Consider the following 19,369-nt stretch of genomic DNA (forward strand, 5'->3'; position numbering starts at 1 on the left):
CAAAAGAGCAGCCAGACAACCAGCAAGAGGCCTTGGATGTAGCACAAGGTGATACTTACTTAGTCAGCCGTTCTTTTTTTTCTTATAGGTTTTTAAGTAAACCAAGAACTTATCACTTTCAGAATGAAAAGAGGAATTAAATTATCACATGGGTCATCTTTCCCAGAACTGCATTATTCTCTTTGCCAGCAACTTTGTGCAAAATAAAAAGTAAGATTTCCCCCCCAAACCCCTTCATGAGTTGGATGTCTATGAGTGTTTGAGGGAGAGGGAAGGGGGAGGGAGAGAGAAATTGAGTTATCCTTTTTTCCCTTCAAAGTGTGCTTCAAATGGAAAAGTCTCTTTTTACAGAAATCGTTTCAAATGCGTTGGTCAAAAAAGAAAAAGATTTTCAGTGTTGCATTCACCAAACACTTGTGGGGACTATTGGTTCATTAAAGACTATAATGTTGAATGCTGCAGGATAATATGTGAATATACTTTCAGATTGCATAGTTAATTTGGGAACAACTTATATGTTGATGCAGGTATAGGTTTTGAAGGCAGAAAATGTAGGAAATGCATTAATATTTATTTGTTGTTTTCTGCCTCTTGTTTAAACTTGTCTTTTGATATTAAAATCCAAATATTCAGCTCCTTTGTTTTTCTCAAGTGTGCCCAGAATTTAACAACTGAGATTTTGTTTCCTCTACCTGTGTATTTACTGAGCAATTCTAACACTCAGTGCGGAGGATAACACAAGAATTGTAATCCCAAACATGATCAAAAATTTAGTGTGACCAGATGGGGCAAACTTGAAAAACATTTTGACAGTCCTCTCTGTTTTGCAACAGGAAAGCCTATAGCCAGCCCTTTTGTTTGTTGGAAAAGGCAGAGCTCCGGCCATCCCAAGAGAAATGAGCAGGTGTGGCCATTTATAAACATGTCGACTTATATTGTAAACCAGCATAAAGAAAGTTTTGAATGTCGTGACAGGATCTGCCGAACACTTCATGTTTCATCCCAAATCCTGGTCATGCAAACGAGAGCTGGTCAAGCTTGCACTGAAATTTCAACCTCCCCAAACCTTTAAAGATCTTGTAATTTTTTTACTTAATTTTTCCCCCCTTTGTTCTATAGCATATGAATAGGTACCTTTTTGGTAATCCTTGCCTCTGGACATGCCCAGAATTCTTTCTCCTTCTAAGTGGCTAATAACAAAGCCGTTCTTCCTGTCTAACGATGAAAGGGTGGCAGTCAAGTTCTTTTTCTCAGATGGATTATGTAATTGGGGCATGTCATGGACAATTTTAAAAGTTGGAGTTCTGCTAATGCTTTCCTTGTTATGCAGAGCTGTATTTGCATTTATGTGAGTACATGGGTGCCGATGAATAAATATTATACATCTGCACCATGACGGTTGGAAAACAATTATGTTAAGACAAGACACGTGTAATTAATAGTCTGTGTCTCTCTATAACTTAATATAATGCAAAGAAAAGTGTAAAAATCAGTCCAGATTTTTAGGACAACAGTTGTCAAAAGAGGAAAATATGCTTTAGATGGCACTGTCAATTCTTTGCGTTCTGCAAGCCTTTAACTGGCTTCCTTTTATGGTTTCACAAATATGTATGCTCTAATTTGAAATGTTGAGTAGTTTTATAGACAGCGTAATCATTTTACCAATTGCACTGATGATTTCTCACATTCTAATTCACCTTCACAAATCCACAGCATCATTTTTGGCCAAAGTAATGTCAGTCCCTGACATCTGCGGCAACTACAAAAAGGACCCCCTAACGGCAGCTATTTTTATTTGCTTCTTAAGATCCAAAGGCTGCTGAAAGAACAATTGGATAAAGTTGAGGATTGTAGGCGTTTGATTTTCTTGTTCCTGTGAAATGAAACTTTAGTTCTTTTTCTTCTCATCCCCCGTTAAACCAGAAGTCTGTTAGGGGGGTATAGCTGTGTCAAAGCTGTTGGGATGCCACTGCTGATCACTTTAATTACTAGGACTAAGGAGGATAAAATTAAAAGTAGCACCATTGAAGCAGTGGAAGAAAGCTTGCTGAGACGTCGGTGAACTGTGAAATATAAAAATTGCATACAAATACTTTTTTTATGAGAGCAAAACAAGGAATTACATTATTTATTCTTGAAGAATTACCAAATAGTAGAAGCTTCATATGTGGTAGATGCTGAGACAATCATAAAGTCAGGGGAAAATTTTATAGGGGTAAAATGTATGTGAATTGTGGCAAAACATGAAAAATTTGCATTTTTTAAAAAGTGTGAAAACTGAAACATCAAGCAAGGACAATATAAATCAAAAAAATAAAAGAGGTGCTTAGAGGTTTTGGGAAAAATGTGGTTTTATTCTTTTTTTCAAACTGCAGATTTTGTTAAAGTGTTATAATGGGCCTTTCCTTTGTAGTTGTATCAAAGAAAAAAATTGTGTAATAGAGCCTATTCTTTTATTGCCCCAATTTTGTGCTTTTGAGGGTAAAATTTGATAGTATGTGAAAGATGTCTCAACTCCACATATTTTATCCCTTCTTCCTGGTAATGCTTTATATGATGTAATCTGTGACATCACTTCGTTTTGGAACCACGTAAGTGCAAGGGATCACAAGGACTATCTGGCCCAACCCTCTGCTCTCTTATCCACAACAGGAACAAAAACACTTTTGTAAGCTAATCATACAACCTCTGTTTAAAGACTTTCAAAAAGACTTCCTCAGAGACAGTCTGTTCTGCTGTTTAACAGCTCATAATTTCAGGAAGTCCTTTCTCACGTTTAGATGAAATCTTTGTGCTTATAATTTGAATCCATTAGTTCTTATCCTAGCTTCTGGAGCATCAAAAAGCAAGCTGACTCCATATTCTACATGATGTTCCATCAGATATTTGAAGATGGTGTGTATTTCACTGCCCACTCATTGATTGCCAGCAATGAGAAGGGAAAATATATAGCAGAATGTTGTGTGTTTGTGTTTCAGATTATAAAATTCAACTAAAGATTACTCATCTAAATCAAAATGAGCGTTTAAATTAATTGTGTCCTGTAGAGAAATTATCAGCCTAGTGTAAAATTCCTCAATAATTCTATTTTAATAAATACCCCATTTATATCTCTTGTTTAGTAAATGCCCCATTTATATATGTTGTTCACTAGTTTAGTCGATTGCCCCTTAATAATAATAATAATAATAATAATAATAATAATAATAACAAAGCTTTATTTCTAGACTGCCCTCTCTCCCCGAAGCGACTCAGAGTGGTTTACATACAAATAGGCAAACATTCAATGCCTCAAATAAGCACCAACATATCAAAACTAAATACAGAATAGTGCACAATAACAACAGTAAACTTATAATAAAAAAAATTAACAATTGAAATTAAAAACAAAATATAAACAATCCATTAGGACATAGTGAACTAGAACATGAGTAAACATTAAGATATATACCCTAAACAGCAATTAAAATACATTACATTAAAAATGGCTAGCACAGAAGTTCATTTAAAATATTACTTACTGACTTAGGCGATTCCTCGTAGTCCGAGGATGATGGTCCTCCAAGTGTACTATCCTGGTGGTGGGTCCATAGGTGACTATGGAGCCCTATTTGCATCTTCTCCTGCAGTGAGTGCATCGGTTTCCAGATGGAAGGCAGTCCTGGTTGGAGTTGGCTTGACGCGCCTTCCTCTTGGCACGTTTCTCTCTTTCACCCTCCATTTGTGCCTCTTCAAATTCTGCAGCACTGCTGGTCACCGCTGACCTCCAACTGGAACACTCAAGGGCCAGGGCTTCCCAGTTCCCAGTGTATATGCCACAGTTTTTAAGGTTGGCTTTGAGCCCTTCTTTAAATCTCTTTTCCTCTCCTCCAACATTCCGTTTTTCGTTCTTGAGTTTGGAGTAGAGCAACTGCTTTGGGAGACGGTGGTCGGCATCTGGACAACATGGCCAGTCCAGCAGAGTTGATGACGGAGAACCATCGCTTCACTGTATCGTAGCAGCTATATAGTACAATGGGTTAGCCAGCAATTCTAAAGATTTAAAGTGTCCTAGTCCTCCTCTTCTCCATATGCTAAAGTGCATAGGTGTGTCTTCAAAAGTTTCTTAAAGGAGAGGAGGGTGGAAGCTGTTTTTATTTCTTTAGGGAGGGAGTTCCAGAGACGGGGAGTGATCACGGAGAAGGCCCCCTTTCTCGTTTGCACCAGCTGAGCTTGTGACGGTGGTGGGACCAAGAGGAGGGCCTCCTCCCTTGACCACAGTGCAGGGGATGGTCTGTATAGGGAGATGTGATTAGACAAATAGCCTGGACCGGAACCATTTAGAGCTTTATAGGTAATGACTAGCATTTTGTATTTAACCCGGAAGTGGACCGGCAACCAGTAGAGCTGCTGCAGCATGGGAGTCATCCTCTCATGATACAGCGCTCCAGTTAGCAATCTAGCCACCGATCTCTGCACTAATTGTAGCTTCCAAACTATCTAACAAAAATGTTAGTTAGAAGCCCAAGGATGTATTGTATTAAACATGGTGCAATACAGTTCACTTGAAAGGGATGAAATGGAAGGCTAGAATTCAGGGTACAGACCTAGCAATTCATATGAGGTCTCAGACATCAATTATGTTTAAAGGAGAGAGTGGTAAACATGAGTAATAAGGACTTCATCAACACAATTTACCATCATATCCAGACTTTCTCTTTTTTGCAGAAATAGTCCTTCAAAAAAAGTGGGATTTGCAAGACTAAGGCCCCATCTACACTGCCATGTAATCTAGTTTCTGAATCTAGATTATCTGTTTTGAATTGGATTATATAGCAGTGTAGACTCATATAATACAGTTCAAATAAAATAATCTGGATTCAGAAACTGGATTATATGGCAGTGTATATCCAGCCTAACAGTAGCGAAGAGACTGCGTATGAATTGTCCTGCCTCCAACCTATATGGTCAATAAACACATATGATTTTTCTGTCAATGCCAGTTTATCCATTAAACTACACTATCAAGTATTCCTTGGCGAGTATAAAGTAGATTTGTTACATAATTAAATATTTAAGTCAGTGAGAGGTTTTTTTTTTGTTTCAGAATTTATTTTTGTTTATTTCCAGATACAATACTGTTTAATGTTACGAATCTGTTGGAAGTCCAGTGGGCCATGCAGGAATATGAACTCCAAATTGTAAACAGTATTGCTAAATATGGAGAATTGCAGTGAAACAGGGCTGATCTGTTGGTTTACTGGCCTTATATGAAGCAGAGTTTTTGTTTGTGGTAGAAACAGGAATTTTCAGGTTTAATACATGGTGTACTTTGGCAAATATATATTTTGAGGAAACTGTTACTGTGTCAGTCTTGGAGCGGGTGGGGGAGAAAGAAAGCGAACAAAGCAAATATGCAATTCGGCTGGAAAGCTCCAAGGCCTAGGAGAAATTGTCTTTATGGTGTTAGGACATTAGGAGAAAAGTAAATTGAGGCAATCTGATAGGGAAGCAGAATTCTGTCAATCAGGCTCAAGATACTGTGCTGTGTCCATATACTTTGTTTACTGTAGGGTTTTATGAGTTGTAACCTGCCCATGCAAGCTGTTAATGAAGCTAAATCTTACTGCTTGAGGATTGAATTACAGCACACCTCTGGGCTAATGGTTATAAACAGAAAGTCCCATTAGGCCTGCATTCTGATTCGTGCATTTGCATTTTTCCTATTGTACTAAGAACAATGATGGGTAAATAGCTACAAACAAACAATTTACATGGAAATGGGTAAAATGTACCTAATTAGTATTTTGAGTTTGTTTTATTAATTACTGCTCAAGCTAAATAGCAGGACTCTTAATAAGAAGTATCAAGTGTGGATTATTCCGTATCTGCTATTCCGTGTAAGAAAATTAACTTTCTGGCGTTGATTTTGCAGGCCTGTTCAAATGTGTTCCGTGTCCTTAATGTCATTCAAAAGTGTTGTAGGATGCATACCTAAAATCATGCTTGTTACTGACAACACATTTAGTAAATATTTCATAATTGGGTAAAATTCATTATTCACTTGCAGAATTGTCCATACTCCTTCTGCTCAGTTGTGGCTCTCACTGCATCTAGTTTCCATTCCAATTGACCGCCTTCCGTTGTTGTTGTTGTTGTTGTTGTTGTGTGTGTGTGTGTGTGTATACACACACACACACATTCTCAGCTTCCATGTTCTCCATTCCTTCACTGCAATGACAGGATCCTACTCATCTTTTCATCTCTTCCATGACAATTGTGGGTTTGTCCGATGCTTCTGGGTCTCTGGGCTCAACGCCAAGTCAAGGAATACCCCAAACTGTGGAGCTGTGTCTTCAGGGGAGTGTAATCCCATGTAAAACAGTCTGGATCCCTATTTCCTCATCTGCCTTCCAACTGACTAAGACTGGATCTACACTGCCCTATATCCCAGGATCTGATCCCAGATTATCTGCTTTGAACTGAATTATATGAGCCTATGCTGTCAGATAATCTGGGATAAGCATATAATCCGGGATCAGATCCTGGGATATTGGGAAGTATAGATCCAGACTAGGTGGAACTCTGTCTTGTCTGGATCCTGTCAGTCCAGTCAATTCCTGATGACAGGTGGTGATTTAGGACCAGGACAGCCTCCTTAGCTTTGGGTGGAAAGAAGTCATAGAGCTGAGTGTTATCTGCATATTGATGACTTCTCCCAGCAGTTTTGATATATGAGGACAAAAATTTCATTGGCCCTTTTATGCACCGCAGTCAGAATCTGGCTGTACCCAGATCTTTTTCTAAGATTAATTTTATTGCTGGATTATTAGAAAAAGTAGCTCAGATTAGAAATGTATGTAGCTTAGTTTTTAAATTCAGTTTCACTTAATAGTTTGAAATGCTCAGATGACAGTAATTTCCTTCTTCATGTTTGTCACAGGAGAAAAATGTTTGAGATTCATTTTTGTAACTTTAAAATATGGATTGATACCTTCATTTCAAAAATGTCTGTGAAGCAATACCGCAGTGCAGTCAGCCTTCCACATTTGCTAAAGTTAGGGGCACATGACCCCTGTGAAGGTGAAAAATTACAAATAAAAATCTAGGTTTTTCAGCACAACTCCACAACTCTGTGGTCAATCTCTACACTGAGTCATACCTAGCAATTCCTAGAGAGAGATGTAATCAAATTTGCGGCAATCAAATCAACAAAAGTCAAACCCATAAAATGTAGAGAGGCAACTGTATATTCACGTATCAGTATATATTAGAGAAGGGCAAACAAGATGGTAAAAGGTAAACCCCAGAGACCTTTCCCTTTTCTGTGGGAAAGGTCCTACCAATAGTATACTATTTGGCTGAACCCATCTGTGGTGAAGTGTGAATTTTAATCTACAGTTATGTATAATAATAGGTGTTTAAAAGGGTAAGTATTTAAACTTGCATAATTGGGGGCATGGTAGCCAGCTTAGCTCACTCTGAGCTGAGTTGCCATGGAAAAAGGGGCGGACCCAACTGCCAGTGCTGCAGGGCAGCCATTTTAAAACGGTCAGTCTGTAGTCAGCGAACTACAGGGAAGGCTGGTTCTGTTGTGTGTTGAGAACCAGTAAGATAGTCTGTAGTCTAAGAACTACAGGGAAAGGCTGATTCTACCGTGTTAAGAATCAGGAAGGTTTTGGCTTTTAGCCTGTGTAGTTTAGATGGGTCGAGTTGACTTATTTATATTATTGGTCAGTGTAAGAGCAAAAGGGGGAGAGAACCCTAATAAGAATCTTTACTGCAACAGAAACAACATAAGGAAAGAATAAGCTTGTACCTGAAGTAACCTGTTAAAGAAAGAAACATATTTTGAAGGAAGATAAGTTTAAAACCTGTTTAACGAAAGGAACAGTCCTCTTAAGAGTTGTTTTAGGAAATGTTATAAATGTAACCTCTGAAGAAATGTGCCTCTAAGAGTTAAGAAACATTGAAACCGTCAAGCTTCTTCTATACTTCAATAAACTTGTTACAGTTTCTTCTAAAGCCAAATCTCTGTTACAAATACTTTCAAGTTAAGCCGCGCTACACATTGAAGAAAGACCAAATCAATATTACAAGCTATTAGTTGTGTTATCAATTTAATAAGTCCTTACAAAGTGGTGGCTCCTTTACAAACTTTTACAAATTGGTGGCACCGTTACAAACTGGGTGCCATCTTTGCACCATCATACTTCCCTCAACGTCCCTGTCATCTGACAATCTGCTAACCCTCCACTCTCACAATCCAGAAAACCAGACTGAATAGAAAGATGTTAGAGCCCATAAAACTCCTTATGAACTCCATGCTGAGGCTAGTTGAAACCAGATTGTAGTTGGGTATAAAAAAGGCATCCCTACCAACTATTTCCTGGAAATGGAGAGTCAATAGATGAGGCAGGTTTTAGGATGAGGGGGAGGAAAGGAGACTTGATAATTGGTCAACCAAGTCTCTTTAGCAAAGCACCTTTGGCCAGGACAATGACATACTAGAAAGTAGGTATTCCTTATGGCTCCCACTTTATCCTAGGAACATCTTAATATCTTGCCTAGATTAAGAAAGTTAACAATCCATGGAGGAACAGCAAGGATCATCTGGCCTAGTGCTCCTGGTCAGTATCATTCCTGGTCAAGATAGATCGGATTTATCCCATATCCATACAAGAGCTATTTAAAGAAAGCAAGAGTAGCAGAGAGTCCTTGGATTTGGATGCATAATCAGTATTTGAGAGGAGTAAGTGGCAAGATTGCCTGATATCAATGCACATGCCTTAATCTCCTTTGTCATTGGATGTGGGAAAATTGCTATGACCATGAGGATGGGCATGTCAGGGAAGACATGTATGCACTTGGCTGTTTGTTTTGCCTTGTGCCTCGGCCTGTAATTGTGGATAGTAAATTGTTCATGCAATCCCTGTGGTTGTAGTAGAGTGCTTGAGCAATACAAGAGGCATCAGATGGGGATGAATGGCTCGGCTGTATGGGGAGATACTGTTTGGAGGGGAAGAGTGTTAGAACAGGGCAGTCCAGACAAAACACAAATGGTATTTATATGTGTGTATATACACAAACATACATACGTATGTGTGCACACACATCAAAAGGCATGAAGAGGAGTCATGGGTGCTAGTTGCAGCAGTTCCATACCAGGCCTCATATTTCCAGGCCATTCAGTGGTCCTTAAAGGCTCTCCCATGTATCTCTCAGTGTATTGTGCAGTTAAATGCTAGTGGGACTGTTTGGTTTGAACTGTGAATTTTATTATTGTTTATTACCATTACTTTTACTGTTTATTTCAAGGTTTTAAAATTAGTTGTATATTACCAAGCAACTGCTTACTATAAAAGGCAACTTTTACATATATCCAGTCCATCAGCCACTTGTATTTCCCCTTCCCTTGCATAGTGTTTGGGAAGGGCTTTATGCCACCACTTCAGTTGTTGGAAGGGAGTTGGGAATCTGTTAGCCTGTGTCTGCAAAAAAAAAAAAAAAACCCCACAAAAACAAAAAAGCCCTGTGAGATCAATGTGGATTAAATGCATGAAGAAGAAAATGTCATGCATTTGTTTCTTCTTTGTGATGCCCCTGTCGTTTAGCTGAGCCTTGCAGTTCAGGTCACCCAAGCAGGTCAATTTAACCTATTGGTTGTCTTCATACTGATAGCAACATACTCATTTCTTACTCATGCTTTTGCCCTGTTTCAGTCAGTATGTTTCCTCATTGGCCACTTCTACTAACAGAGTATTCTGCCAGTATATCTGAGATATATTCCACAGCCCCTGAAATATCTGTCATGTCAACTGCATATCTTGCATTTTTCAATAGCTTTGAATTTATGTTGCGTCTTGTGGTCCCTTCCTCCACAACCTGATGCCCTCCAGATTTGTTGAATAGTAAGATTATGGGAATCATAGTCTAGCATATATAGTCTAGCAAAGAAGCAGGTTGGAAAAGGCTACTCCAGGTTCTTAGCAGATAAATCTCAACTTTTGCTCTTAGCAACTTTTCTAAGTAGCTGTATAAGACTATAAATGTTTGTAGTACTCATGTGCATATTAAGGAACACTGCTAAATTTAATAATTCTCTTGTATACAAAAAAACAGGAAAAACTATAATGTGATCCCATTTGAGGTTGCGACCCACATTATAAGGCACTTTGATATAGACCAGACTTGAACAACCTGTGACCCTGCCAGTCTTTGGGCCTCCAACTCCCAGAAACCTTGGTCATTTTGTCCAGTGGTCAGGAATTCTGGGAGCGAAAGTCCAAAACATATGGAGGGCCACAGGTTGTGAAGGCCTGATACAGACCATCAGTCTATTCTGGGGTGGTATCGTTCACACTTTGATACAACTTATGTGAGCAATTTATACAATTGAATGGAAAATATAATCATGCCATTGGGTTGCTGTGAGTTTTCCAGGCTGTATGGCTATGTTTCAGATGCATTCTCTCCTGATGTTTCACGCACAGGCATCCTTAGAGGTTCTGAGGTCTGAGGATGCCTGCCATGGATGTGGGCGAAACGTCAGGAGAGAACTCTTCTGGAATATGGCCATACAGCCCGGGAAACTCACAGCAATCCAGTAATTTCGGCCATGAAACCCTTCAACAACACAGCTCTACCACTATTGGATCAACTATGTGATAGAATATATGGTTAATTGGTTGTTTCCATTCACCCCCAGTTAATATCTGGAAAATAGGAACAGGTTTCTTGAGGAAGGACTTAAGAGAACCGTGAATTTTTCACTTTTTGTGTCAAGCTTGGCAGCTATCTATTAATTGTGTGGACATTTTTATCCCATCATTCCTCCATGAAGTACAAAGAAAACTACGGTATATGGAGTCCTATAAATGGTTTGCATTCAAGCATTGGTCAAATCCTGACCTGTGCAATTTCTGAGATCAAGTGCATCCTGATATTGCTGTCACATATTTTCAATTCATCTCCCAGTACATAGTTGTTTCTCCAAAGTGGGAAGATCTTAATACTCCAAGCAGTCGTTAATTTAAGTTATCTGATTCAAAAGAAGTTGCTGGGGGGTGGGGGGAGCGGGAGAGAGAAACCCAGTTCAATATGTTTCCAGTTTGCATCCGTATGTCCTCAGGCAAACAACTCTACTGGAACTCCTTCCTCATAAACTGTTAGAACTATAATTCTTCTCATTTATGATTTGCCTATGTACATCTCCTTTCTTGGGTCTGTGAACACTTTGAAATCAATAGGATTTAAGAGTACTGTACGCTTGACTGTGGCCATAAAGTATGGGTACCTGTCAACGTCAGATTATGTTTTGAAAACCATTCCATTTTTAAAAATCTGATACAATAATTGGGAAACTGTATGATGGGGGTTGAACTGATTCCTGGATAACTCTAAAAGTGTGTTGTTGACACCCAACTGATATGGAGCTTCCTATTTATAACATGGGCCAAGCACCATGCTGTAAACCATTTACTATCATGATGATCAGATTGAGAATGAAATTGCATTTCTGTCAATTACTGAGTTGGCAACTGTTCAATATATCTTAGCAGCAAGATGAAGAACGGCGTCGGCAGCTGAGAGAGAGAGCTCGTCAGCTAATAGCAGAAGCTCGATCTGGAGTGAAGATGTCAGAACTTCCCAGCTACAGTGAAATGGCTGCAGAAAAGTTGAAAGAAAGGTCAATGGCATCTGGAGGTGAGTTAAGGAACCTCATATCTCATTCCTATGGCAACCCAGAAACCCGAGGAAGACCTTTTTGAAATTTACTTTTATTCAGACTTCAAAATGATCGCACAGGTAATTGTTGTTCACCAAAAACACATATCTACAGATAGGTGCCATACCTTATAATTCCATGCAGTCAAAAGACTAGTGCTTCACCTTGCAACTTGAATAAAAAATGTTAAGCCAAAGTTAAGATGTAGCTAAAATTAGAGCATCTCCACTTGCCCACCTGCCTATTCAGGGAGCCAACATACACTTGGGAATCAGGAATGGCCCAGAATTCCTATTTAGAATAGCAGTTGTCAGGCTCACCTTCCTGGTATGCCCTAATTTGTGTTTAAAACTGCAGACTACACTAGGCAAATTGATATCCTTGTGGTAGGCTCATTCAATTCCCTATCAATGTGCTAAATATATTTTCCGTTTCAATTTGTATTATTTTCATTTTTCCATTTTCTGTGCTAACTTGATTTTTCTTTTACCTCTTATCTCTACATTTGAATTCAGTAGAATTTGCAGATTGCCAGATATATTCGTGTATGAGTCAACTTCATGTATAAATTGAGAGCAGATTTTGCAGGCCAAAATTAAGAATTTTGCTGTGATACTAGTATAAATAAAAGTTAGGAGCATATAACAAAACAAATATTTGAAATGCATAGAGGGAACATTCATAGGGAGGGGAAAGAGAAAGAAAGGGTCTTCTTATTTGAGGGGTTACAATTTGGGGAGTGTAAATTGCATTGCTCATCTTAAAAAGTCTACAGCTATACAAATGTAGATAGGGAAAGACATGTAAATGGGGAAAAAAAGAACTAGAATTCACCCTGAAAAGATGGGGGAGGGCAAAGAAAGCAACCCACTGTTGTTAGGGACGCCCTGAGTCCTCACAGGGAGATAGGGATGAATATATTATATAGGGGTGAATAATTATTATTATTATTATTATTATTATTATTATTATTATTATTATCACAGTGACAAAAGGCAGAAACAAGAAGCCCCTGTTGGCATAGTATGGCCTGGAAACATACCCCTCCCTTTCCTAAACCAGAGAGAGGAAAGGCAGCCCTCCCTCTTTCCTCCATCGTTTTCTTTCTTCAGCCCAAGCAGTGTTGCCAGATGCCAAAGAATATAGTATGCTTACCATTTCGGCACTTGTGGCGTGGAATGGTGGAGGCCATTTTTAATAGGGGCTTGTGAATAAGCCTCACCTGCCAAGCCTTGCAAGGCTTATAGAGTAAGCCCTATGAAAAATTGCCGTGGTCATTTTACTTCCCCTCAAATTGGAGGGGAGCACAGAGTTCATCGACATGTTTTTCCAGAATTGACCCAGTATAAGTCAGCCCAGGTTTTTGAGTCAATTTTTGTCGTTAAGTTTTACTTATGTACAGTACATTCTCTTTGTATACAATATATTCTCTTTGACAAGTAGTCATTTTGTGCCACCCATTAAATTGCTAAGCAAAACCAAATATTATTCTTTTATTTCTACCTTCAGACTAAGTCTTACCTTCATTGAATTTGTAAGCACCCTCAAAGATAATTTTTCATTTGGCACAAGTACAAAATGTCAGATAGCTTCCCTATGGTCTCTTTATGTCTTTTTTTTTTCTTCAACAAGAAAAAAGGCTGGGGTTTATTTAGCATTTTTGGAAAGAGCAAGAACAACATTTCTCCACCAAACCTCATAAATATTTGATTTATCAACTATCTGTAGTTGTACATTTTACACCAAGAAATCTATTTTCAAATATGCATATAACACTATGTAACAAAAATTGACTTTTTTTCTCTTTCTGGTTTGAATGTGTTGTTTCCTGTTTAATTGTGTGGTACTTACTTTGAAAGTAGTTACTATACACCAAAAACTTCATTTTTGTGGCTGCCAAAAACTACGTTGAATTGGTCGAGACTGTATGAGATATTCATTGAAAAACTAGAGCCAAATGTGCTGCCAGATGTCCTGCAAAAACAAAGTTTTTGCACTTTAATAAAGCCTTTCAATGTTTTTATGATAGAACCAATTAGAAAGTGACAGTTATAACCCAGGGACAAAAATCATGTTACATAGTGTAACCAAATACATTTGCCAGAGAGGAGTTATTTGCTTCTTCTTCCTAGCTACTTGCTAGCAGCAAACTTGAGTTTACCTCTCCATAGTGTGTGAAATGAACATTTTATGCAGTAAAGCTTGTTATTAAATTTTAGTATCTGACTGAAATCCAACTAGGTTCCATCTGGTGGTGGTAGCCTTCCATCAGAGGAATGTGAAGGCAATTTTCAGTAGTTTCACTGGGGTCACTGCACTATTTCATATCTCTTAATCTGCTGCTCTAGGAGATCCCCCAACCTACTTAAACTTCTGCTTTCCGCAAGAGATGGAAACTCATTGGATCACATTCTTTTCTTGGGCATGGCATTTTTCCCTACCAGTAAAAATACTAGTGGTTGTGTGGACTTTCATTGGGGAAATTGGGGAAATAAGGGAAATGTTGCCCCTCCACAGCCTTGATTTCCTCTTGCAGAACGCAGGGAAGCCTTTTGCGGGTCATGTTTGACCCATGGACCATAGGTTGTACAGGCCTCATTTAGTCCATGCACTCTTTATAGGACACTAGGAAAAAACTGAGTTAGATCCTGTAGTCAGGAATACTAAAAGGGAAAGAAGCCATGATGGATGGGAGTTTCTGAAAAGTGAGATATTAAAGGCACAATTTCAAACAGTTCAAATGAGGATTGACAACAGGCAGTGTCTAAAAAAACCAGAATGGATGTCTTAAGATCCTTTCAGTTGAGGGACAGGTACAGAACATAGAAAAAAAGGACAAATCATAAAAGAGGAATTCACATAAATAGCCAGCATGTGTAGGGAGAAAGTTAGAAACAGCAAAGCGCAGAATGAGCTCAGCCTTGTTAGAAAGGATAAAAAAAATATAAGGGCTTTTTTGCTTATGTCCATGGCAAAAGGAAGAAATGGTAGAGTCACTGGATACAGGTGATGGTGAAATGCTAACGGGATAGAGAAAAGACAGAACTACTCAATGTCTCCTTTGCCTCAGTCTTCTCCCAAAAAGTTAACAGTGCTCAACTTGGAGATAAAGAAGCAGATGATGAAGTAGGGGAAATGCAGCTTAAACAAATAAGAAGGCAATATAGGAATATCTGGCTCCAGAGCCAGTCGGTTATATCCAAAGGTATTGAAAGCACTAGCAAAAGTAATTTCAGAACTATTTGAGAAAACCTGGAAAACAGGAGAAGTTCAGGTAGTCTGAAGGAAGGGGAATGTTGTTCACCATCTTCAAAAGCAGAGAAAGGGGACCCAGAATTTATTTATTATATATTTATTTACAGTATTTATATTCCACCCTTCTCACCCCGCAGGGGACTCAGGGCAGATTACAATGCACATGTACATGGCAAACATTCAGTGCCATAGACACACAACATATATAGACAGACACAGAGGCTATTTAACATTCCAGCTTTTTCATGAGACTATTCTGGCCACCAGGGGAGCTGTTGCTTCACTGTCCATTTGTGACAGTAATGAAGTACTTCCTCATTCTTTGCATGCTTGCTGGAGATTTTTATGGCATCATAAATTAGCCTCCCTGCATAAGTAGTACCTAAATTTCCTACTTGACAGATGCAACTGTCTTTCGGGCGGTAAAGGTTGACAGCAAACTACGCAAATTGGTCGGAAGCTCACTCCGACCCTGGCTGGCTTCGAACTCATGACCTTTTGGTCAGTAGTGATCTTAATGCAGTTGACTCCCAGCCAGCTGCGCCACAGTCCCGGTTGCTTTGTAATCAGCTTGACATCAACAACTGGGAAGATTCTGGAACAGATAATGAAACAGACAAATCCGTAGATTGCCATACTCACGAAAAGTCAATGTGCATTTCTCAAAAATATCACGGCAGATGAACTTTATCACTTCAGTTGGTAGAGTTACATGCTTGGCCAGTGAATGTAGATGTAGCATATGTCGATTTCAGAAAGGACTTTGATAAGGTCTTCATGATATTATTTCAGAGAGGCTAGTAAGATGTGAACTAGATTATGCTTTCTGTTAAGTGGATTGGGAATTGGTTGAGTGGCTGAACCCAAAGGGTGCTCACCAATGCCTCTTCCTCATCCAGGAGAGGTGACTAGTGGGGTCTCACAAGTTTTTGTCCTGGGGCCGGCACTATTCAACATATTTTTCAATGAATAGAAGGCATGCTTATCAAATCTGTAGATGATACCAAATTGGGAGGGATAACAAATAATAATGAGGACTGGATCAGAATCCAAAACAGACTAGAGAGCTGGTCAGAACTAACTAAATGAATTTCAACAAGGAGAAATGTGCAATACTACACTTAGGCAATAATAATGAAATGTACAGATACAGCATCTATAACACTTGGCTTGAAAACAGTACACACAAGGGGGATTTAGGAGTCTTAGCAGACCATAAGTTGAACATCAGTCTGTAACAGTATGATGCAGCAACTAAAAAAGCCAATGTGATTCTAGGCTGCATCAGTACAAGTACAGTGTCTGGATATAGGGAAGTCATAGTCCCACTCTGTTCTGCTTTGGTCAGACCTCACCTGGAAGGCAGATCTGGGCATCACAATTCAAGAAAGGTATTGACAAGGTGAAACATGTCCAGAGAAGAGGGACTAAAATGGGGGGAAGGTCTGTAAGCCAAGCCCTATGAGGAGTGGCTGAAGGAGATGGGTATGTTTAGCTTGGAGAAAAGATTACTGAGAGCAGATATGATAGCCATGTGAGAAATGTTTTGGTGCTCTAGAGACTAGAACATGGAGCAGTGGATTTAAATTGCAGAAGAGATTTCACCTAAATATTAGGAAGGCCTTCCCAACAGTAAGAGCCATTCAGCAGTGGAATATGCTGCAAATATGGTAGAGTTTTCTTCTTCTGGAGTTTTTTTGTGCAGAGGCTGCATGGCCATCTGTTGGGAGGGCTTTGGAGGCCTGCATAACAAGTGGTTGGACCTTGTGGTTTCTTCCAACTCTATGATTCTTTGATCATGAGAGAACCCAAAAGAAACACCAGCCCTTCTTTACTCTTTCCATCATGGCATTGTTTCTGCCATTTTTGAATGCACAGGCAGAAAATGGTGGTGGCTAGGTGTGATTGCTCCCCCCACCCCAAGGTGTCATTTCCCCTCTCCATAGAAAAGCCCTTTACTTATCAATGGGTCATGTCAAAATCCATAATTGAGTTCTCAAAACCTGCCCTCAATTTATACAGTACATGATATCAGCTTCTACACGGGTATACATTGTATTACTTTTTCATGTTGAACAGCTCAGGATTTTCTACAACTTCTTTGCCATGCGTATTGATTGATGTTTGAACATTCTGTCTGCCATTGCAGGTGCTTGCTCATTTACGTGCTTTGTGTGTCCATCAGCAAAGTTTCTGTCTACACACACACACTTGTGAAAGCACCTTTGTTTAGCATTTAACTTCTAAGGAAGAACACAGTTGCCATTGCAACGCTTGTTGCAAAGATGCTATTGATACATCTTTAATCTGAAATGAATTCCTTATAGTCAGATTATTTGTCTTGCAACCTGGGTGTAAGATTGTACTACAAGACTTCTGTTTTATTTGGATATATTTTTAAAAGATGTACCTTGAGATACTTATATTTTTATTTCTTGTTCTTCAAAATTATATAAGCATGGCTTTAGGGAAAAAGACGCAATTACCATTTCCAATATATCTTAGTCAACAAAATATATTTCCAAAGACAAAATAAAAACAAGAATAAAATTATGTTTCAGTGACATATCTGACAGATAACTAACCAGGTAATGACTATGCTTTTAACTGAAGTGGCCAATATGTGCATGTGCTGTATTACTTTGTTAAGTATCATCAAGTCAACCCTATGAATAAGAGAAGGATGTACAATGATAAAATGAAGCCTTGCCTGACGACCTTACTAATTAAATTGATTCTGTTCCTCTGTATTCTGTCCTAACAGTAGCTTCTTGTCCTTGTGTATCAGTATAGTGAAAATAAATGTGTGGCACATGCATTCCTTTAAGAAAAAGCCATAGCTTTCTTTGATATACACAACCAGAGGCTTTATTGTCTCCTATAAAGCAGATTTTCTCCTCAAATTCTTCCTTTTCTGAATCCTGTTTGAACTTCTGGCTTTTTCTCTCTATATATGTTAAAAGTCTTTGTTATAAAATTTTGAGCATCAGTTTTCTTGCATAAGAGATGAGTACAATTGTCCTATGGTTACTTGCAATCCTTTCTGGGGTATTGGAATGTATATAGAGTGTAACCTATCAGTGGCTCTTTGTTTTGTTTTCCATGTTTGTTGAAAGCTTCTAGTTAGAACTAGAGTAGATTCTGTCTCTATAGCCTGAAGCAGCTGCATTGATGTGCCATTTGTTCTTGGTGATTTATTTCTCCCAAGTATTCTGAGGATAGATTCAACTTCTGAAATTGTAGGTTCACCTATCTGTGCTTTAAAGTAAGGAAGAAAAATGCTTTGTTTTATATAGTTATTTAGTGTATTGTTTCCATCTTTTTTTATTTCTACTTGGTCCCCAGCTGATCATAGAGCACCCTCACTTTTGGCTTAAATTTCCCTTTGATTTCTCAGAACTTGTAAAAGAGGTCTCTTGTTCCTCCCTTTTTCTTGTCAACTTCTCTTTCTCTGCATTGATTATTATAGTAGTTCTTTCTACTTGAAGACACAATAGCTGAATTAACGGAACCGTTGAATTCAGGACTTTGATCCTATCTCTGTTACCTTTTCCTTTTGCTTCTCATTTGTCCTTAAGTGTTTGAAGAATTTCATCTATGATCCACTGAAGCTTCTTTTTCTTTTTGGCTTCAGATACGGTATTTTTGCCTTCTTCCCTCTGGCTTCTCTTAACATTTAAATCACTATAGTACACTAGCTAACTCTCCGAAATAAGGAATCCAAGGACCTACACTCTCTAGACCCTAGATACTCACTTTCCTTGCCAGGCTACTGCATAAACCTGAAAATGTCAATTCACCTAAGCTATAGTATGCCAGACAAACATGTCTTACCAGGAAAGAAGAAAACTACTTAAATAAAAGCTTGTATAATAGAGTTGGAGCTATTTCAAAGGAGTGTTCTATTTAGTCCATAAGAGCAGTGTTATCTGTCTCTTACAGCTTTTTTTACATCTACTTCAGTGAACTTCAGCAGTGTTTTGCATTCCTCAGCTATCCAGTGTATTTTCTAATTATCACTAGCATTCATTTCATATGCCAAGCACATGGTCCATCAGGATTCTTTTAGTCTTCCATCTCCTTCTTTTCCTCTCTTTCTTGTCCATTGGTGCCCATACCAAATTTAAAAGGAATGTTTTCTCCAGCAAAGTCTTTTGATTACTGCTCTCAACTGAGAATGAGAATCTGACCAGATACGGCAGTGGCCTCCATGTTTTATTCACATGACAGCCCCATTTTAAAAAGAGATAGAGAGAAGTCTCTCTCCCTCCCCCCTCCCAATATGAGTGACCCCCCCCCCCCCCTGCTGTATCTTTTCGTTCTCTGTCTCTTCAGGCAAGTGTAGAGAACAAGAGTAAATGGCAAGAATTTGGGAGCTCTAAGTAATGATAATGCATATTCTGTGAG

General features: G+C 38.7%; 1 protein-coding gene across 4 annotated transcripts in view; it reads left to right on the top strand.

Moving 5' to 3' along the window:
- The window catches only part of EHBP1 (EH domain binding protein 1), a 265,747-nt gene that overhangs the window by 164,560 nt on the left and 81,818 nt on the right, over positions 1-19,369 (top strand). For all 4 annotated transcript variants that reach the window (XM_060784566.2, XM_060784585.2, XM_060784575.2 and 1 more), the window contains one exon: positions 11,538-11,685. In XM_060784566.2, the coding sequence (XP_060640549.2) occupies positions 11,538-11,685 (148 nt within the window). The remainder of the gene's footprint in view (positions 1-11,537; positions 11,686-19,369) is intronic.

This window comes from Anolis sagrei, chromosome 1 (genome assembly GCF_037176765.1).
Source record: "Anolis sagrei isolate rAnoSag1 chromosome 1, rAnoSag1.mat, whole genome shotgun sequence".
In the NCBI taxonomy this organism is placed as follows: domain Eukaryota; kingdom Metazoa; phylum Chordata; class Lepidosauria; order Squamata; family Dactyloidae; genus Anolis; species Anolis sagrei.